The sequence below is a fragment of the Ictidomys tridecemlineatus genome, chromosome 4, assembly GCF_052094955.1.
Source record: "Ictidomys tridecemlineatus isolate mIctTri1 chromosome 4, mIctTri1.hap1, whole genome shotgun sequence".
Taxonomy (NCBI): Eukaryota; Metazoa; Chordata; class Mammalia; order Rodentia; family Sciuridae; genus Ictidomys; species Ictidomys tridecemlineatus.
The window spans coordinates 155,566,941-155,589,691 of record NC_135480.1 but is presented as its reverse complement, the minus strand read 5'-3'; the positions used below and the strand labels follow the sequence as shown (position 1 = coordinate 155,589,691).

The 22,751-nt window shown below is 34.9% G+C and overlaps 1 protein-coding gene across 15 annotated transcripts in view; it reads left to right on the top strand.

Annotated features, from left to right (window-relative positions):
• Mpdz (multiple PDZ domain crumbs cell polarity complex component) overlaps positions 1 to 22,751 on the top strand; it is a 149,903-nt gene that overhangs the window by 105,317 nt on the left and 21,835 nt on the right. For 10 of the 15 annotated variants that reach the window (XM_078047642.1, XM_021728196.3, XM_078047641.1 and 7 more), the window contains 8 exons: positions 1,284 to 1,461; positions 4,242 to 4,352; positions 8,270 to 8,368; positions 11,293 to 11,455; positions 12,910 to 13,106; positions 14,214 to 14,305; positions 14,528 to 14,618; positions 16,542 to 16,622. In XM_078047642.1, the coding sequence (XP_077903768.1) occupies positions 1,284 to 1,461; positions 4,242 to 4,352; positions 8,270 to 8,368; positions 11,293 to 11,455; positions 12,910 to 13,106; positions 14,214 to 14,305; positions 14,528 to 14,618; positions 16,542 to 16,622 (1,012 nt within the window). The remainder of the gene's footprint in view (positions 1 to 1,283; positions 1,462 to 4,241; positions 4,353 to 8,269; positions 8,369 to 11,292; positions 11,456 to 12,909; positions 13,107 to 14,213; positions 14,306 to 14,527; positions 14,619 to 16,541; positions 16,623 to 22,751) is intronic. The other 5 variants (XM_013359850.3, XM_013359848.4, XM_040285815.2 and 2 more) reach the window with 3 other exon arrangements.

The window sequence follows — 22,751 nt, the reverse complement described above, 5'->3', positions numbered from 1 at the left end:
GTTCAGTGGTAGCAGAATTTCCTGATTACTTAATGTCTGTAATATTAAACCTCCAGCAAAATGGTACTTTTATATTGGTCTGTGCCCCAGCCTGGTGTGTGAGAGCAATATTTACTTATAACAAATCAGCTTCATAAATATAATAGTATTTACATCAGACTCTACAAAACACATAATTGTGAAAGTACGTAAAATCAATTTAATTTTACTATTAATATGCCATTGGTTTTAAAATATTTATCCATTATTATTTTTAACCATTTTTAAGTGCACTCAACATCACTATATGACCATCACCGCCCTCCATCAGTAGAGCTTTTTTTCATCTTGTTAAACTGAAACTGTGCCCATTAAGCAGTAATTCCCATCCTTTCCTCCTCCACCCCCTGGCAACCACCATTCTCTTTTCTGTTTATGAACTTGACTGTTCCAGCTCTATCATGAGTACAATCATATTGCATTTGTCCTTTATTTCACTGAGCTGACTTATTTTACTTAGCATAGTGTCCTCAAACATCATCCTTGTTGAAACATGTTTCAGAATTTTCTTCCTTTTTAAGACTGATATTCCACTGCATTATATACCATTTTGTTCATCTATTGCACTCATTTTGATGGATACTTGTGTTGCTTCCACCTTTGTCTATTGTGAACAATGCTTCTGTGGCGTAGGTGGACAAAATGTCTATTTGAGACCCTACTTTGAGTTCTTTTAGACATATCCCAGAAGTAGAATTGCTGAATCATGGAGATTATATATTTAATTATTTAAAGAAGCTATATTCTGCTTTCCACAGCAGCTGCCCCATTTCACATTTCCTCCAGCAAGGCACATGGTCCCATTTTTCTCTTCAGTACTTCTAATTTTTGCTTTTTTGATAATTGCCATCCCAATAGGTATGAAATAGTATCCTACTGTGTATTGATTTGTATCTCTGCTAATTAGTGATGTTAAGCATCTTTTCATGTTTTTATGGGCCACTTACATATCTTCTTTGGATATTCATCCATTCAAGTCCTTTATCTAGGTTATGTTCTGGATTTTAATCCTTTACCAGATGTGATTATCAAACTATTTTCCTCCTGTGTGTTGTTGTCTTCTTTTGCTTTGGATGGTGCCCTTAGATTTACAAGGTTTTCATTTTGATGAAATACGTTTGTCTCTTTTCCTTGTATTGTCTGTGTCTTTGGTGTCTTAAACAAGAAGGTATTGCCAAATTCAGCACCAAGAAGCTTTTTCTCCAAGTTTTCTTCTGAGAGTTTAAATTTTAATTTTTTTGTAGGGTTGAACTTTGGAGAGAACCAAGCAAATCCTTGGGTATCAGCATTGTTGGTGGACGGGGAATGGGAAGTCGCCTCAGCAATGGTGAAGTGATGAGGGGCATCTTCATCAAGCATGTTCTTGAAGATAGTCCAGCTGGCAAAAATGGAACCTTGAAATCTGGAGACAGAATAGTGGAGGTACCCTCCAGTGAGCTTTCTATACTAAAGTTCACCCCTCTTCTCCCTCTGTGCCAATGGGTTGTCATCTTTACATGGTTATTCAACCCGCTGTTAGAGCATGATGTTTACGACTGAAGCATTTCTTTTTTTTGTTGTTTTTCAACGTATAATTTTATTTTATATCTATGATGAAAGATTGTTATTTTGATGTAGAGACTAATGTTTAGAGATACACTTAGCTACCTTTGAAAACATTGCCCCAAGTTCAAATAATTATGCTCTGTTTGAAAGAGTACAGCAAATTTCTCAAAGAAAAACTGAATTATATAAAATTTTATGTGCACATATAAAATGTACATATTATTATATAGTTTTCCAATGAGATTTTATTTCCAGAAATACTTTATAATTATAATTTCATTGCAGCTAAACTTTCTTGGATGAGATTTTGTTCCACATGCATCTTTTTTGGTAACATCTTCGATGAGACATTGATTATTTTTCAAATAAATGTTTCCCTCTGTCTTAGCTAGGATCCTCTTCCTTCTTGGGGCTGCACCATTCACCACTGAGGCCTGTGTGTGTGCATGTGCATAGGCATATGTTCACATGTGAGCACATGTGTGGGCTTTCTTATATATGAGGGAGAAGCAAGTAGTCAAGTTGCACCTAATCCCTTAGTTCAAGCTTAATATTTTAGGCAGATTAATTTCCGATGATTCAGTCATTTACTCACAGAGTATTGCTGGAGCAGCTGTTGCATTCCAGGTGCTGTATCAGGCTCTGGATGCCTGCCCAGCAAAAGGGACAGATTTGGAAAGTAATCAAGTAACTTCAGAGCAGTAAGAAACATTATTTTATCAGGTTAAGCATAGTTTTATTTAAAATGGTAGAAAGGTAGGTATACCTGATTTTCTGATTTATAGAAATCTAAAAGGGAAACTTTCAAAGAAAGATAACTTTATTATTGTAATAGCCATTGCATTTATTTTATACATGATTGTCTTATTTCTAAACACATATCATTTACACATTAAAATGCTTTAATTGTTGAGCTGGGGTTGTGGCACAGTGGTAGAGTGCTTGCCTACCATGTGTGAGGCACTGGTTTCAATCCTCAGCATCACATAAAAATGAATAAAATAAAGGTCCATCAATAACTAAAAAAAAAATTAAATGCTTTAATTGTTTAGAAGGCTATAACACATCAACCATACTTTAAAATTAATCTTTTTAGGATTTGCTTATCTGGTCCTTCATTGATTATCTCTGAAAGCTGAAGAAGAAAGAAATTGAGATTTGAGAGAAAGCATATTTCAATTTGTTCCTTTTTTCTTCTCTGTAGCAATTTATATTGATATGCTTTCTCCCTGCTGTGGCTTACCTTTTGTTAGATGATATGTTAGTCCCCTTTTAAAGAACTCTTTTTAATTAGAGTTCCACCTAAAATTTTCATTTTTAGATTATCAGTAAGAATTTTGGTTTATGTGTACTTCACTATTAAAAGCCTTTGACTTAAGTAAAAATGTAAGAATTATTTATAATTATTTCTAGAAAGGATTGGCCAGAGTTTACCCAAAAATAGTTTTTAAATATATTGAGTTAAAGCATTCCTTTCAAATAAAAAGGAGATCATTTTTGTGTTGTAAAATAACTGTAATTTAGCAGTGATTTGTGGAGTATTTTATGTCAGAGAAATAAGAAAGCCTCAGGCCTCTATAACACTGAGGATCTTAAAATGTGCCTGTGCTACATTTCTGGAAATGTATATTGGTTAGGTGAGCAGAGACCTTCAAAGTGTTCTATATAGAGTATGGAGTTCTTTGGACTTGATCACAGATGCATTGGCATCCTGTTAAATTTTCCCACTACTGTAATATATAGTAGATATGTATACTCCCTTTTGTTTTATAAAAGCATAAACAAAACATTGAAAAATATATTGTTATGCCTTCAAGTATCAACCTGAGGTAGGTTTTCAGATAAAGATGATAATATTCTATGCCAGGACGTAATAATTGATTTTCTTTTCCAGAATTGTGTTCATTCAGACCTTATTTGGTAATTGGAAATGATAATAATATCTACAGTTTTCTGACAGGATTAGCATTTGGCCTTTTAAACTATTTTTCTTCTCGTTCATGTAGTGTGTAAGCTGAGCTGGTCATCACCAGGGGCAAGCTGTGGTCAATAAAAAGTTACAAAATAATTTTTAAGCTGTTTATGTAGTAATTACTAACAAATGAGCACAATTTCTTGGCTTCTAGCTCCTGTCATGTCTACTGCAAAGATTCCTTTTCAAAACTAACCTTACCATCATCTGGTTTTTCTGAATATCAGAATTTTGTTTTTAACTTCAACTTCTTGTACAGAGAGAAATAAACAAAGCATTACCTACCTACTTCCCAAATCCCATTCTATATTGAATTAGGAAAAATTCAGTACAATGACTTTTATGATGAAAACAATGCTGTTAGGTAGTTACCTCATATTATTTATTTAATGATGCTGACTTAAAGAACAACTGAGCAGTGTAAGGAATGCAGAAATCAAGCTTTCATTCCAGTTGCTTAGTATTTCAGTTAACGATCGGAGTCAGAAACCTGTGTCCAAAACAGGGGCCCACAAGTCTGATGAACAGATGAAACATTTGCAGTCTCACAAGTAGTCTTAATTATTTTTGATACTGAACCAGATATTCCAGGAGCCTAGCCAAGGATCCTCAAAACTGGAGATCCACAAATTGTTCTTTTGTCCTGTAGCTTCTTGAAATGTTAAGCTGAGGCCTTCCATTGCAGGTGGATGGAATGGACCTCAGAGATGCAAGCCATGAACAAGCTGTGGAAGCCATTCGGAAAGCAGGCAATCCCGTAGTCTTTATGGTACAGAGCATTATAAACAGACCAAGGGTAAGCAAACACAGAGGGCAAGGTAGGAGTCTCCAAACAGAGCTCAACTTGGAGTCTAATGTAGCAACTGCCAAGTTGTCTGTATGAGCAGATATGGATTCTTGAAGTTTCAAAGACTTACTGAAAGTTTCTTTTGTTTTTTAAATATTGAGTTTCCTGAACATCCCTTCAACTATGTTTAATAAAGACTTGAAGTCTATTGAAAACTCTCAGAAGTAGTTTTACTGGTGACCATAGGTTTCTCGATGGTTAACTATTTTTATTCATTATGGACACAAATTATACAAGCTATTGAACAGAATGTGGTGCACTCAGTTTAATACGGAGAAACTGAGGAGCAGGAAAGAATTATGTTTTCTTTAAACATATTCTCTATACTACGGTTTCCTGTCTTTGATGTGTCTGCATCCCACTGGACAAGATTTCAATAATGAGGATATATATATATTTTTTTATCTACAAGAGTTCATGATTGCTGTTTCTAGCCACAATCATCATATATAACTTGTCATTATATGGCTTATGATGGGCAGAATCTGTTAACCCAGTTTACCTTCAGTCATCACAAGTAAAAGAGCTTTAAAATATGTTTTAGAAAATATAAGTACATGAATGAACATTATTGATGGAAAAGATTCAAAATGAGGCTTCTTATATTTTATATAAGTTCTAATGATGCTCAATGTGAAAATTATGCTGAGTTTAAAATTGTTCTTCATATTCCTTCTTTATGTCTCATTGAAAAAAAATTTCATATATAGCAGTTATTAAATATATTTGTGTCACATACCCCTGAGAAAGTTCTTCACAACATACCCACTCGTTCATAAGTTTTTATACCATTTCTGGAGTTTCATAAATCTCCTGAAGCTCTTAGGGACTCCATTTCTGGATTTAATTTCACAACCCTTCTCATACTAATTCCCTTGGAATTATCTGCTTACAGTTTTTAGAGTTGGTTATCTTTAAAAGAAAAATATCAACATATATGAGGGAAGTTAAAGGCAAGATATATTGAGTTATAAATTATAAAATTATACATTTAAGATATAAATGCTCAAATAATGGATGGAAATTAGTAAACAGCCCTGTGTGTGAAACCAGTAAAAGTAGCATCAGCGTTGTATGCCATGGAGTACAGAGTGACCAGGTTGGTCTTACTGGTCTTCCTTTTGTCCTTTAGGCAGGTGTAACTCTGTTCTGGGTTCACTATAAGGAACAAATTCAGTAGTTCTTAATGTATGCAATTATATTCACATCTGCAGTTTTTAATCATTCAGTTGTTTATTGTTAGGTAATAATTATCTATTCAGATAGGAAATCTGCCAAATGGTAGGGCTGCATCTTGCTGCATTCTTTACAAATGCTATTCAGTTTGTTTAAATAACTACAAATCTTTATACATTTGTTTCAATTTGTTGTGTTAAACATAAACACAGCATGATAATGTTGGTAAATGGCTGTTTAAGTTAAGTTTAGCTATTTCTTGGGTGGGTGGGTGGGTTTTCTTCTTTTTTGTCTTAATTTTTTTAATTTCTAATTTTTATCTCATTTGAGACACTACTATTTAATGGAGAATAGTTATTCTTAATATTACTTTAAAAACTTAAACTAAAAACATTTCTTTCAATTGCAGTCTAGTGAGCTAAAGGGATATTGTCTCATATAACTTAAAGATATTTCTATTTTATTATCTGAGGTATAATGATGCCTAATTTTATTGTAATTATTCCATGAAAAATCTTTTTTTAAATGATGTGTTTAGTCAAGTTACGCATATTTTGCTTCATGAAATTAGAATAACTTTTGCATTTTAAATGAGGTATACTTTGCTTCCATTGATTTACTTCCCTATGGAAATAATCATGTCTCCAGTAATCTAAAGCAAAAAAAAAAAAAAAAAAACCCACAATGCACACATGTGAGTTTCTTAGTGGTAAATGTTTATTTATTTGCAGATGGAAGATGAAGTTTCCTAGGAAATCTTATACATAGATTGAAAAGCTAGTAGGCTAAAAAGCCAGTTTATCTCTTTGGCCTTTAGCCTGTTCAAGAATGTGAACTTCTCAGTCTGTCTGATAATGTCACATGTGAGATGCTTCAGAGTTCACTCTGGTCCATTGTCTTGATTGAAGAGGGGCTCTATTAATTCCAGCTAGAGAATGTTTTTGTGTTCTCTTTGCTTCTTCTCCATTAATAATGTTTCTGCTTTTATCAGCCTTTGAGACTATGAATAGAAGGTATCATTGATTTTTTTTTTAAGCAAAAAGTCATTTTTCTATATATCTTTCCCTAATAATATAGTGTCCTATATTTCATCTGCTGCTCTCCTGCTGTACATTTATTTATGTTCTGCTATCAGGGCCAAATTCTAATCCTATAAGATCTTCAAATTAAAAAAAAAACAAAAAAACTAGAGCTGCCTTTAAATATTTCATTTCATGCTATAATGGTTTTGTTTTCTGTTGTTCTACATAATTAAAACATAAATATATGATGGATGAAAATTAATCATCTTTATCCTCCATAGCATTAAACTGTTTTATCTAGGATATGTCTTTCATGTCTGCCCAGTCATTTCTTTCACCTTAATAAGTGGTCATGTTCCTTGGCATTTATGATCTTCTCTTTTGTAAAGCAGGAGTTGACATTTTAAACTGAAAAGTAGGGAGGAAGTTGAGATGAGCATAAATGTCATTGTGCCCATATCTTTTTCCTGTCTTGCCTCTGTAGGAAAAACATTGCAAGAAGAGCAGATTGAAAGGGTAATGTGGCATAAGCTTTGGTACAGGCACACTGAAGATAGCGTCTTTCCAGAGTGTTCTCCCATACAGGGTGGTGTCACATGACAACCTCTCTACACTCCATGCCTGCCAGTGGGGCTTTTTTTTTTATAGAGAAAAGTAACACAAACATGTAATTGGAGCCAAAATGAATTTTAAATGTCTTCAATCTCCCCTGAATGATATAGTCAATAAAAGAAAAAGATAGTGGTTGTGAAAAGAAGGAGAATAACTTATTGTGCTAAGGAAATTACTTTTCTTTTTTCTTTTTTTTTTTTATCCTAACTATGGAAATGCTAAATCCTATCTGGCAGGCATCCTGCCTTTAATATGTATATTCAACTCTAAAAGACTCCTGGCTCCAGGCGAATTACATACAGGCAAGCTACAAAACCTGTGAGAAATACTCAAGACAGGACTTCAAATATTATCCAAAGCCCATAAATTCCCTGATAATGTGGGAAGTTTTATAGAAACTTAAAAATATATGAAACTCCATATTCTCAACTCCAAAAAAGCAGGCAGAAATAGAGAACTCCATTGTAGAGGGGTTCATTTCTTCATGTTTTTAAATTAAAGAGTATGATTGCTTTGGAGCAGCCTTAATATCTAGTCTAGGCATGGAAGTTTCCTTAGCAGAAAACAGAGTAAGGAATAATAAAGGTTACTGAAGGACCAACAGACAAATGTTTAATTTGCATTCTTGAACAGACAGACTATTAAAAATAACACAACTAGCTTTTAAATGTAAATTAAAAAAAAACTTGGGTGGTTTTAAATATGTAACGTATTTACTGATAGGCATGAAACATAAAACATAAAATGGGCAAATGTGCCTTACTTAGGATGGTACAGCCATTCAGTGGAAATAAAAGAAATTTGGGGTCCCTTTCAACCTAGTTTCCTGTGAGGTTTGTTGACTGATTTAAACTCAGGTTTAAATGATTCAGGTCATTAGAAGAAAAGCTTTAGTAACAGACTGTCAAAGAAGATGATGCTATTAATTATGTACCAAATACACAGAATCTAGTATCACTTAGACAACTCTTTTAAGTCAGTAAGTACTTTATTCTTAAAGTTGAGTTGTTTTAAATACGTTCCTTTGCGCTCAGCGCCTCTTATGTTTCCTTTTAGAAATCCCTTTTGCCTTCCTTGCCGCACAACCTTTACCCTAAGTACAACTTCAGCAGCACTAACCCATTTGCTGACTCTCTCCAGTTCAACGCTGACAAGGTTGGATAATGCCCATTGTCTTGACATTGCCTTTTGAAAATGTTTTGTTCTTTGTTACTACTGTGCCTTGTCCCACCTCACCATTTATTATATATGTTGTGGAAAACAAACAACTGTTGTGTTTGGAGTGGGCATGCAAATCCTTTCTTAAGTGCACTGTCCTGCCACAGAATGTTTATTTTTATAGTGGAAGTTAAATGGCCCTTCTGAAAGGAAGGGAGATCATGAGTCCAGTGTTTTTCCTGAAGTTTGGTAGATTTAAATTTTCTGACACTTTAATTTTTATTAGTTATCAAAAGGTATCACTACTCTCACACGTAATTTCTTTAAAGCCTTGTATATGTTTAAAACTTTTTCAGACTTTAATAAGATGGTCATGAAAGCTCTTCCTTAAGTTAATCACTGCAAATAATTGTGTACGTGAATGTGCAGGAGTCTGCTGAATATTCTTAAAGTGCATCCGTATAAAATCCTCCATCAGGAAACATAGCTCTTTCTATGCTCCTAAATCTGTCCTTGAATATTCTCATATTCTGATGAAATTATAACACCAAAATTGAAACAAAAATTTACAAGAATTTATATACCATAATTTAATCATGGGAATGAAGAAAGCTGTCAACAATTTTTTAAGGAAACATTTTATGAATATTCATCAGATCTTCATGTTTTTGTGATATGGATAAGCAAAGATGCTGTATCTGAACGAATATGTTTTCTGTTACTATAGGAATTACAGAATTCAAGTAGAGTTATCTTCCATTGTTCCCCAACTAACCCTTTTGCTCCCACACCATTTAAGGTTTGTCTCAGAGTGAAATTTTGTGTAAGTAGGTGTGTTACAGTGTGCAGTACATGTGTGTTTTACTTAGTGGCATGGAATGATTGCAACTGCACTTGGCCTTTTTGCCAAAGAAGGATAAATGATCTTTGTTAAAGACCAATATTTTCCCAAATAAATTTTAAGAAGTGTCACTAACAAATTGATTATATGATCTTGGTAAAACAAGGGTGTTAGGGGTGATAAAATAGAAGACTTCTAATTGTCCCTCAAGTCAATGCAGGTAGCATTAGTTTTCTGATTCATTAGTAAGGTTAGAGTACCATTTTAGTTTACTCACAGTTAGGAGTATGTTGTACCTAAGATCCTGAAGGATTCTACAGATAAACAAATTTTGTTTCTTTGTTCTTAAGCAAAATAACAGTCAAAAATTATACAGCAAATAAAATGTATATCCATGGATTTGTTAAATTATGGGATGTTCAAATAGATTGTTTCACTTTTTAAAAATGAAATGGACTTAATGTATGCTTGCTAAATAACAACTTTCTGTTGTTACGTAGAAATAAATGTTGTTTGAAACTAGAAAAAATTCTGAAGTACATCTCTCTCTACTTTAGTAATATTTTTAAATGAGCAGATCAAATGATCTTTTGTTTGCTCATTTTCATTTGTACATTATTAATTTGAAAGATTTATGGCAGAGATCTTGGGAATATAACAGGGGATTTCATTTGTACTAGTAATTTTTATCTGTTTGGCCAATGATGTGTTGACTGATTGTTGTATATAGCAAATTATATAACAAACAAAAAAAATTGCCCCAAAGTTTCTATAAACCAGACCTCTCCAGAAAAATGAATGCTTTTTGAGTCATTGAAGAAAGACCTTATTCAGTGTCATGTAGTGTTAGGTATATTTTATGGTATCCTGAGTCATGGACCCATTAATAATTCCTAAGTGTTTGTACATTTGGTGTGTTCTTATTAGAAGTAGGTTTAAGAAAAGAAAAACATGGTTTCCTAAATTACACCTATAAAAGAAAAAAAAGGTTTTTTTTATGCAGAAAAAAATACAGGAAAGAAGAGTTTAAAAAAAATACAGATTGAAGACATCAGCGACAGGGTCTTATAAGGACTAGCAGTTTAGTCAGGTTTTTCTGACGCTTGAGTCAGGCACTGCCTTACCATAGAAATTGGAGGAGACAGCATAGTATAATACAAAGTACATTGGATCAAGAATTAAGCAAAAGGACGTCTAGTTAGGACTGTGTAACTTTGAACAAAATTTTTCTCTTCTCTCGGCCTCAGTTTCAAAAGGATTATTTATCTTACAAATGAATAAAGTGAATTCAGTGGCTCAAAGACAATTCAAACTCTTACATTCTGTTTGGTAATCTCTAATTTAAGAACCAGATCATACCAAACCCCATTTCTTTTGATAGGACCAATGGTCCTAAGTGACAGTAAGTATGCCACATGTGGACTTTTTATGAAGTACTCTGTTTTCGTTTTTGCCTAAGCTATTTTGGCAAGAGAAATACAGTGCTATCCCTTAAAATCACATTCCTCAGATATGAGTCCCTGTCCTATATGCTAACATCGACTGGTACTCTGGTAGAGGAACCTGCATGTGGAATGCTGTTTTTCATGGATTTCTTGAGGGCCCTTTGAAGAGAGGATTCAGGTATTAATAAAGAATTTGTTCTGTATACTCTAGCTAACAAGATTTAAAGGACAACATCTTCGTTAATTTTTTTTCTTTTTTCTTCTTTGTTTCTTGGCAGACTTTTTTAGACCTCCACAAACTTGCGCAGATCCTTGAATATTTATGATAACTGTTGAATGAGAATGTATTTTTCAACAGGGAAAGTTTGTATAATTTTCTATCTTAGGTCATTTAAGCCTTCAAATTGAATTCATTCGCTTATAATAGCAAATAACAGTTTACTGAAATTATTTTTTTCTGTATATTTAAACATTACCTGAATCCTCTCTAACATTTAATAAATGTATATTTGAGCTTTTCATTATTTGGTGGATATTTTAAGGCCATTTTTGTTTTGACATTATACTTATGTCTTTTCCTTAAGGTTTTCTTCCTCAGACTGCACATACCCACTGCATTCTTCTTGTTCCCACAGGCACCCAGTCAGTCAGAGTCAGAGCCAGAGAAGGCTCCATTGTGTGAGGCTCCTCCACCCTCTCCTTCAGCATTTGCAGAAATGGGCAGTGATTATGCACAGTCATCTGAAACCAAAATCTCAGAAGATGTGGACAAAGAGGATGAGTTTGGTTACAGCTGGAGTAAGTTGTCATTTGTGATGCATTTAATTATAAGAGGTACTAAAAAGCTTTTTTTTTCCTGAAGACTTATGCCTTGTATGAACAAGTATGTTTTGGCTTTATGATAGACATTGCAGTTCTTAGTCAAAAAAAAAATGTGTTGTTTGCTTTTGTTGAATACAACATACATTCTTGAGGCATGAAGTCATGTTCTTCCTTTCCTTTAAATGTGCATTCCCAAAACCCCTTTGCTCCTCATATGAGAATTAGGACAGGATATGCCACATCACCCCACCCTGAGATCTTGAACCAACATTATACTTCATTAGGTCTCAGATTCCTCACTGTAAAATCTGGCAGCTGTTGATATTATACTCTGAATTTCTGGTACTTTTTGTAGTAGGTTGTAACATAGTATAATTGTTGAGATCAAAACTTTGGAGATTTGATGAGCATTTTTTCAAAGTCAGATGTATTAGGATCCATGGGGTATCTCTCTTTTTTAAGAAAATTTTGCAGAGAAAGATTAAAAGTTCATCCAAAAGTTATGAATGTGTCATTTTGTTAAAAAGTTTCATTTTTAAAAATATCTACTAATTCCCTTATTTAAGAAAGCCACAGTACCAAGAATGTACTCAGGGAAAAATATGTACCAGAATGTTTCAGTTTTCTATTATCACACCACTCTAAAATTTAATGACTTAAACGAAAATGTATTATTAATCTGTAGTATGGAGATTAACTGGGTTCTGCGGGGCTAGACTTCCAAGAAGACTCACTTGTGCATTTGGCTGTTAGTACTGGCTACTGACTGGTCACTAATCTGGACCTTGCAGGACCTAAGTGTGGCCCTGTCCTCTTAGATTAAAGGGGGCAGAAAATAAATTCCATCTCTTAAAGATGTAGAGTGGGAGATATAAATGGTCTCACCTAATTAGGACCTGTCTCAAGGCTGAGGCAAGTGTAGTCAATTTGTTCTGGCCTAATGGCTCTGTGTAATAAGATAACCCATTTCTTTCATTCTGGTTGTGCACACTGAGCAACTGCCCAACGTGATGTAATATATAATGTAATATAGAGTGTAGATTTTCCTGTGGAAGAGAAGCTCCCACTGATTAGTCAACACAATTGTTCTGGATGCATTAGTACTTTTCGGCTCTCCAAATAATAAAGTAAATTTCAGGCTTAATTGTGCTTTTGAGAGTTTGTAAATGTGAATCATTTCTCTTAGGCCTGAGGTGAACTGATTAATCAGACATTATGTTCTTTGTACACTTCATCCAAATAAATTCTTCAAAGTTTGAGTACTTCAGGAAACCAGTTCTGATGTCCAGGCAGCCCATCTATTTAGCTTTTTACATTTTGATTCAAATAATTCCCTCTTGTGATGAGAGCAAATAACCTTCCATAGTAAAGCATTACTAAGAATTATGTGAATTAACTTTAAATACATATGGTGTTGTTGTTGTATGCAGAAAATATTAGAGAGCGTTATGGAACCCTAACAGGAGAGCTGCATATGATTGAGCTGGAAAAAGGTCGTAGTGGTTTGGGTCTAAGTCTTGCTGGGAACAAAGACCGAACCAGAATGAGTGTCTTTATAGTGGGGATTGATCCAAATGGAGCAGCAGGGAGAGATGGTCGACTACAGATTGCAGATGAACTTCTAGAGGTAAGTTCTGGTAGACAACTTTGAATGTACTCTTGCTGTATAAGAGCAATGTAATCTTCTCTTTCCATAAAATCACCCATACCTCATGGTGACTGAGAAAACTATCACCGGCCTAATAAAACAGATGCATTGCAGCAAATTTGGCTGTAAACCAAATCTCTACTCAGTAGAGTCTGTGTTCCTATTAACTTCCATCAAAAGGTCATGACTGTGTAGCACCAGAAACAATCTTTGCCCCAAGACAGTAATAAAAATCACACTTCAAAAACATTTTTTTGTGTGTGTGTGCATTGCATTTTTATTAGGAGTTTTTGAAAAGCCATATAATCATTCCCCAGTAATGACACTGACCCACTGGACATTCTGGAAGTTGAATCCCTAATGGGAGAAGTGATGGGGTGAGATGAGGCAGGGGCCAAGGTTAAGGCTAAAGAATGAAAACAGTAACTCAGCCTGCCAAACAAAATAAATTTGTGGAGCATACTTTATAGCATTTAGAATTTTATTTGCTTGTGTTGTTTGCCTTGTTGCCTAAAGGCAGGACCCAGGTGTCTTTGTTCAGCCTTTCTACAATTACTTTTGCTTAATGTGTTTCCCTATTGGCTTAGTAAGCTCATGCAGCACTAGGTAAACAATTAGATGACAAGAAGCTTAGGCACAATCTGTAGCCTATATCTTGAATCTCCCTAGATTCGCTTTTCTCAGAGACCTATTCCCAGGACTTGAGTCTTGGGACCAACTGGAACACACAACAGTGAGGAGGCTTACCAGAATGTTGTTTGCAAGTCACAGGGCCCTTGCTTTATAGAGCATATTGGAATCCCAGTGCCTGCCAGGAATTAGCTATCTACTCTCCTTCATTTGTTCCAAATGGTGCTTCTACCAGCAATCAATGGATATCAGATTTCTTGCCTATTACTTGAATGTTGGTTTTAACCATGAGCTTTTCTTTATTCACCATCCAAAGTCATGTGTATGTTCTATGGAGGAAAAAACATGTAATATTTTGAAGAAAGAAAGAAATGTGCTTTTTATTAGCTAGATAAGACGATAAAATCTTATGAAATTGAAATTTGAGACTTAACTAATGATGCTTATTTTTCATAGATCAATGGTCAAATTTTATATGGAAGAAGTCATCAAAATGCCTCATCAATAATTAAATGTGCCCCTTCTAAAGTAAAAATAATTTTTATCAGGTGAGCATTTTCTTTTGCTGGTTTACTAAACTTTTTTTTTTGGGGGGGGGGGGGAATTTCAACCCGGAGTTCTTTTGAATGAAAGTAAAACATATATGTTTGACTGTTGTAGTTCCAAGTCTTTATGGTTAGAGAATTTTTTCTAATAATCTGACTTCAAGTAAGAAAATGAAAATAATATCATTATGGGGATATAATAGGCTGATTCTTTTTTCCTTTTAGAAATAAAGAGGCAGTGAGTCAGATGGCTGTATGTCCTGGAAATACAGTAGAAACTTTGTCTTCTACCTCAGAGAATCTTCAAAATAAGGAGGTATTATTTGGAACTTGTGTTTGTTTCTCTGGAAAGATTTGATTGATATGCCCTCTTATTAACTCAGCTAACAATTATAGAAAATGCACTGCATTATCAAAGATACATGCATTATAGCTTCATATAATGAGTTTATATGTGAATTGTAACCTAGTACATTGTGTTTATGGCTTACTAAATGTGGATACTCATGTAAATAAGCACACTACTCATGTGAAGGCTACCAGTAGAATCTACATAGGCAGCAGTGTGAGCCAGAGAAGAGGTGTCAATTCTGCTTCTAGGAAGAGAGTGAGAATAAAACTTTATAGAGGAGTTACTCTTGAAGTGTATGTTGCAAGATTTGGGTGCAAAAACATTGCAGACAGAGGGCATGAAGTAAGGAATGGCATGGAAGCACGGGCTCATGCCAGAAATTGAAAACTGCAGAGCATTACTGAGCAGTGTAGGGCAGAGAATGGGGAGTGGTGAGGAAAAGAGCTTGATAAAGGACACAGGGCCAGATCATGGTGAGCATCCTGACAGAATACTGTAGGCTGACTTTGTGAGAAAGTATGGAACTCAAACAAATATTGGAACTTGAACAAAAAAAGTGACTGGATATTTATCCAATAAATATTTTCTGAATATTCTGCCTCATTGGGCTGGGTGAATAAAAGGATGAATAAGGCTTTCAGATATCTGATTTGATATCTGACTTGGTGAGGCTTGAATTGTCAAAAATAGAAAATAAAGAAAAAAGGAGTATATATTTGCCAAACTATCCACATTCTATTGGAAGCAGCTTAAAAATTCAGTGCCTGTTGGGAAGTCATATAGAAGTGTACCTTAGGACATTGGTCTAGAGTTTACAGATGAATCCCCATAGATACACATTTGGTATTTGTGGACCAAGAGGACGAAGCACTTGCCTATAGAGAATGTTAGAGTACAGAAGGCCAAAGGCAGACTCGTGTAATATGAACAAAAAGGAGAAAGGCTGAACAGGGAGGTCAGGGAGAAGGAAAAAGAACTAGAAGGGCATGTTGCACAGCACTGAGGAGGCATGTTTCAAGGAGAAGGGCACGTTTCAAAACCTTGGATGCTGCAGAGGCGCCCAGTAAGAACATGACAGAAAGTGCCTTGGATTTGCTAACTTTGGAGATTATTGGGAAAGCAGTGAGGAAAGGAAAAAGCAAATAATGACAAACCGATTGAGGAGAGAGGACAGTGGCTAGAGGGTAACAAAGTGTTCAAAAATCTTTTTATTGGTAATTTTGTTTTGATTTGGGAAAGTTTTGAATATATATGTAAGATGAATTAAAGGAGGTAATAGAAAGTGAAATGCTAAAAATTGGAGGAACCTTGGTGATTATCGGTGGGAGAAGGTAGGGGAACGGAAACCCTCTTCTCTGAATGAATATATAACCAGGGGGCTTATTTGTACATAGGATAAATGATGTATCCTAGCTGCTCTTGATGTTGAACTGAGTCTCATCATTACTTAAGATGGTTATAGAGGGGAAATTTTTATTTTCATATTAATAGTACTAAATATGTTCCTTAAGAAGAAGGAGTGTTTCATTAATTCTCAGGTAAAACATTTAATAATATCTAAATTCACATGATAACTAAGGCAGGAAGAATAGTGAGTGGTGCCCTCTTGGTGCTCTGAGTGTCTATGAGTTCTACTTGGGATGGCTGAGCTACTGTTAGATGTCCGCAGACTCTGGAGCCACACAGTCATTCTGTGTGCCAGAGCAGTTGCTGATCAGTTACATCTCCTAAGTACTTTAAGAGAATGGAATGTTCATAAATTCCATAAGATGTTAAAATAGTAATAATGAATTGTAATATATGAGATAATTTTGACCAAGATCCCTTATATTAAAAAAAAAAAGTGTAACATTTAGTTGCCTTTTTGGCCATTTCTTTTTCTGTCAGGTGGAACCAAATGTTGCTATTTCTGATACAGTTGTGGACCTCAGTTCATTTAAAAATGTGCACCATCTGGAGCTTCCCAAGGTAAATCTGCTTTGAATGGGAATGAAATGATGTGATGGCCCTCATATCTGTGTTCCAATTCACTGATTCTCAAAAGTGTTGTCTCCAGACCAGCAGCATCGGCATCACTTGGAAGTGCAGATGCTCTGGCCCACCCAGGCTACTTGCTGAATGAGAAACACTAGGGGTGGGCCAGAATAAACACAGGGTCATATGTATTTTAATAATCCTTCATGGTGATTCTAATACCCAATAAAAATTGAGAACCACTATTTATTAATACTTTATTCCAAGGTATGAAATTCATGATCTCTCGTTTGATTCATTTACTAAGGTTCTACTGGGGGGATATAAAAATGAAGAAATAGAAGTTATGTAGTCTTTGTCCTTTATAAAACTTGAATGCTCAAATAGGTAGAATTTTTGCTGATAGGCATCAGTAAAATATTTGCTTTCAAATAGTTCAATGACTAGGATCTACTTTTCAAAAGAGGTTTGTTGAGCAGAAACCTATGAATGCTTTCAGGAGCTACAGGCTCATGCTGGAAAGCAAATGTGCAGCAGGTGAACTAGAGGATAAGCAGAAAGAGCAGTGAGGAACTTAGTGGGAAGAAAGAGGTAGACTGGGAGAGTAGGTTGTTTACAGGAAATGCTCTCCAGCCGAGAGCTATATAGCATGATGCTTGGGCCTGGGCTTCAGATTCATTCTGTTCGAGTTGAACCCTTGCTTCATTAGTTATATACTTTACATATTTTATGATCTTTCTTTGCCTCAGTTTCCTCCCCTTGAAGTTGAAGATGATAATAGTACCTTTATCTTAGGTTAATGTAACGAATAAATGAGTTGCTTATAAAATAGCATAATCCATGGCACCTAGTCAGATTATGTTTGAAAAATGACTATATTGATTTGGTTTTGTTTTTATAATAACCTGGCAGAAAAATGGGTTGCTCTTGTCTTATAATAAAGGTATAAGGGAATTTTTTATTGTGTGGATCATCTTGTTTTATTTGGAGGGAAAAGAAGCGATGTCTTTAAAGCCTTTGTCCATACAGTGCAATAAGGATTCCTCATTCTGTTGCCATTGAAGGGGGATTTTTTTCCAATCTCATACTGATTTCAGGGCTTAGTTTTTTTAAAATCCTGAAATCACGAGTTTATAGTATTTAACTAGTGCGATAATTTACCTACTATTAATTATGAAACATTTGAACATATGCTGAATTATTTATAATGATTTTCTAATTTTGGTTTATGTTTATTTCTTGAAAAGTCTAAAATAAGATTTGTATTACATATATTTTTCCATGGCATTGATTCTAATTTATTAACCTAAAGCTTAGTATATCTGTTATTGTATAATGAATACCCAGGAAGTATTGGTGGAATGAACTTGTTAGATAAATGAGGAGCAGAATGCTGTTGTGGTTGGAAGCACAAACATAAAGCCAGGTCACCTGTATTAGAGCTCTGGATTCACCACTTAGTGATACTTTGATCTAGGTCATAGTTCTTAATCTGTACATGGTTTCTCCTCTCGAAAATGGGAATAATAATTGTGTTTACCTTATAGGGTTAAATTGAGAATTAAATATATATATTGTGAAAATTAAATATATACATATTTATATATAGTGTCTAGAACCTGACACACATGTAAAAGTGTTGCCTTTTATTATTATCATTATAATTATTAGGAAAGAATCAAATGGCCAAGAGAGGTCGCACTGCTTCTTGACATTGGTTTTCTCTGATGCTTTCTTTTTTTGAATTAGGCCACCTGTTTGATGTATTCCATCAGTCCCCTGCTCAGAACTTTTCAGCAACATCCATTGTCCAACTGATAAACTGAAATTTTTTGGCCTAGCATTTAGCCTAGCAGCGAGAGAGACAGAAACCTAATCTGTCAGAAATCCTCTCACATATTATGTGATCTAAGACAAATCACTTAATCACATTTGTCCTCACTTTTTTCTTCTGTAAATACAGCCACCCATATCATAAAGTTATTGTGAGAGTAGATGAGATAATGAGCAAGAGTCCTTCATTGCAAAATATAAACTTGGGCTCTGCCTTAGCCTCTTGCTGATGATGTATTCATGGATGTCTGTTGATAATGTGCACATGCCTGTCTGAATTAGTTGCTGTATATTAAAGAATTCAGGACCTTTGAAAACATCAGTGTTTTGCCCACAGAAAGCTTCCATTTATATGTAGATTTTAGATAGATCCAAGTTTCAGGTCTCTGGAATATTTATTGATAGAAACCAAAGTAAGGGAAATATTCATGACTTTTAAAAAATCAACTACATAGAAGCAGTTAATCATGATTTTTAATGACTTAAAGTGTGGGTTTTGTAGTTACTTAAGCTCTCTGGGGTATATTCAAGCAATTTAACTTCTTTGTGCCTCACTTTCCTTATCTGTAAGATGAAGAAAATATTTTTTGTATTAGGGATACTGTTGTAAGGATTAAATGAAAAATGTACATAAAACATTTACCACAATGGAAGCTATTATAATTATTTTTAAACCATGAGGTTCAGAGTAGCCCACAGAATGTGTCCTTGAATACTTCCTCTGAGGAAACATTGCTAAAAATGATGTCAAGTGAACAGTCACACTAATCCTAAACTCTTTAACTTTATTATGAAATGACATGGAAATAAAACTCAGTTAAGCAGATGGGAGACTTAACCAGCCTTCTAACACACATGCCTCATCTGAAATTCTTTATCATATCTGCTATCCTGTATATTTTTAATGCTTAATTATTTGAAAACATACTTCAGAGGTAATGTCACATGTTCATTGTCACTCCTTTGCAACCCTGTGGGTTTGCTGTTATACTTAACCTCTGGTATACTACCTCCAGATCTGATTTTTTTTTTTAAACCATTTAAATTGGTAGTGTTGTCCCATCTACCCTGTGGATTCCTTATAGGAATCCTCTATGTAAGTCATACTAATTTAAATGAAGAACTCATGGAGAAAAATTTAAGAATTTATTCTTCCTTGCTTTTGTTTATATCATTTGGACTGTCCTTCTGCTTTTTTTCTCCTTGTCTAAATCCTACATATACTGAAGACCCAGCTTAAGCCTCACCTCTCCTTTTAAAATAATCTTTCAATGTATAACTAATTAGAACAAATAAAAAATCAATTAAATTAAATGAAATCTTTCAATATTCTGACATATCTAATGCTTACTATTAATGTCTCTGTGTATGTGTCCCTTAATCATGTATGGCCCAAGAGCGGGTCTTTTGTGGAAAGCTTCCATGTGGTGTCTTTTCTATACATCCCAAATGCACACATGTTGAGAGAAGAAACTTTCATACTTTCTCTCCTAGACCATAGCTCACACTGAGTAAGAGGGATGGGTGTATTGAAGAATGAGTGAATGCTACTCTTGCAACAGGGAGGAAATACTGAGATCAGGAGAGTCAGAAAGAGAAGATTTTTGCATCATCTAAAAATTGCAGTTATAGTAATAGTTGTTTCTAGTTCTGTTTCAGAAATTCTCTCAACAAATTTATTATCTTTTTATCCATTTACTTTTTGAAAAAATAGTAAAATGGAAGTTCAAACAAAAAGTTCTCATATATAATCTAAATTATTAGTGATATGCTAATTCAATTTATCAGAAAACATATTTTATTAAAGATTTATTTTTATCACAGTTTATTCCAAAAATGTACTCTACATCAAAGGAGGTAGTAACCTTCTAAGATTGTCAGAGATGTTTTCATATTCATATGTGTGTGTGTGTGTGTGTGTGTGTGTGTGTGTGTGGTGAAAACCTCCAAATGCCATTAAGTTAAGTTTTTCTTTTGAATTTTAGAAAATCTTTCACCTTCCATATAATCCTCTAATAATAACAATAGTTTAGCTTTATCCCACTTTTAATTATTATTTTAATTCTTTTCTAGCTATTTAGTTTATATAGTTTTTCTTCATAAATACACTGTTTGGTAGTATTTTTATTATTTTATTTGTTTTTGTTAGTTATACATGTCAGTAGAATGTATTTTGACATACATATATGGAGTATAACTTCTCATTCTTCTTGTTGTATATGATGTGGCATTATATTGATCATATAATCATATGTGCAAGTAGAATAGTATTTTAATAACTAGCTCAGAACTTTTATCTCAGGTCTTTTATTGCTAAGGAATATATACGCTTTTGTATTTGTGTTCTCACACACACACACACACACACACACACACACACACACACACCATTCTGGGAGAAGTAATTTGGAAAGTTGAGCAGTTATTTAAGAAATTGCATACTCACACCCTACCATACTGCCTTGCATTTTTTTTTCCTGACACCAATAAATTTTAGATGTGTATATACTTCATTATTTTTGTAGTATACTAAGTTGGTTTGGACATAGTATACATGCAGATGTGTGACTTATTGTTCGTTTTAGGACTCCCTCTGTTGCAAATAGTAATAATCACCACAAAAGCTTTCTCCATCAGTCTTAATCAAAAAACAGGATTTATGAACTCAAGTAATTGGTTAACAAACAGTCTTCAAAGATAGTTGGTACTGGGCTCAGTGGTTCAAGGGCAAGATATCTCTCTCTCTCTCTCTCTCTCTCTCTCTCTCTCTCTCTCTCTCTCTCTCTCTCTCTCTCTCTCTCTCTGCACAGCCATGCGCAGTGGCAGCTTGATGCCAAGGTCAGTCTTCCTTGTAGTGTTAGTGTGACTGGCAACCACAGTTAGGGATGTGTACAACCTCTTTACATATGGTTGGTTAAATGGGGAGAAGAATGACTGCTCCAGTATTCTGAGCAAAAGAGCCAAAATTCATCCTAAATGAACCAGTCTAGTTCATATGTTTACCCTTCTGACAGCAACAGTGGCCATGGGAATAAAATTATACAAATAAGTCGTTCAAACCCTGTCCTTGGAGCTACTTACACTTTGCTACCAAAGGAATTGCTACAAAACTTAACAAACTTTAAACAAAAGGCACTTGCTGTCTCACAGTTTCTGTGGGTCCAAAATTTGAGATCGAAACTGGTGTTCTGGGTTAGAATTTCTTGTGTGATTGCCGGGTAATGCTGCAGTTGTCTGAAGGTTTGGGGCTGTGCATCACTTCTAATGTGATTTCCTTGAATGACTGTTAGCAAGAGGATTTATTTCCTATTTCTTCATGGATGTTGTAGTTTGAATATCCTTCAAAAGCTCCTATGTTAATGCAGGCATATTCAGAGTTGAAATGATTGGATTATAAGAGCCATAACATAACCAGTCCCTTCTGGTTTTAATGGACGAATTGGACTAACCTGATGGTAATTATAGGCAGATGGGGCATGGCTAGAGGACTTAGGTTACTGAGGGTGTGTCCCAGAATGGTTCATCTTTCCTGTGGTCCAGTCGTCTCTCTTTCTGTTTCCTGGCTGCTGTATCCTGAATTATTTTCTTCTGCTACACTCTTCTGCCATGATTCTGTGCCTCACGGTGGGCTCAGAGCAATGGAGTTGGCCACTCATGAACTGAAACCTCTGACAATGTGAGCTCAAAAGAAACTTTTCCTTCTCCAACTTGTTCTTGTCGGTATTTTGGCCACAGCGCAAAAAGTTGAATAACACAATGGGATTGTTTGGATATTCTCTTGAAGTGGCAGTGGGTCTTGTGCAGGACAAGCAATCTTAGAGAAGAAGCAAGGAGCACCCTGGTGCCTCTTTGGACTTGTGTGTGAAATTGTACACCATTACTTCTATTCTCTTTTCTTTGATAGGCTCAAGTCATTAAGTCCAGCTCATACTTTTAGACTCACTGTCTTCAAGGGAGGAGTATCAAAGAATTTCTGTCTATGTTATAAACTACCACCTGAAACTAGGGGGAAGAGAGAGGGAGTGAGGAGAGGAAAGACGGAAGTCAGCAAGAGAGGGGTGAAGGGTGGAGGGGAGACAGTAGTCAGGGATGGTTGGAGTGGGTGGATGGATGGACTGGGTATTTTAATGAAGGTCTGCTAGCTTTTACAAAAGGGTAAGATGGGAATGGATGTTAGACAACCCTTTGTAAAGTATCAGCAAGTGCCTATTATACAATAAAGTACTTTTCTACCTAAGTGGCAGTTACTACTATTATTTTTTTATAAGAAAATTTAGATTTTTTTCTCTG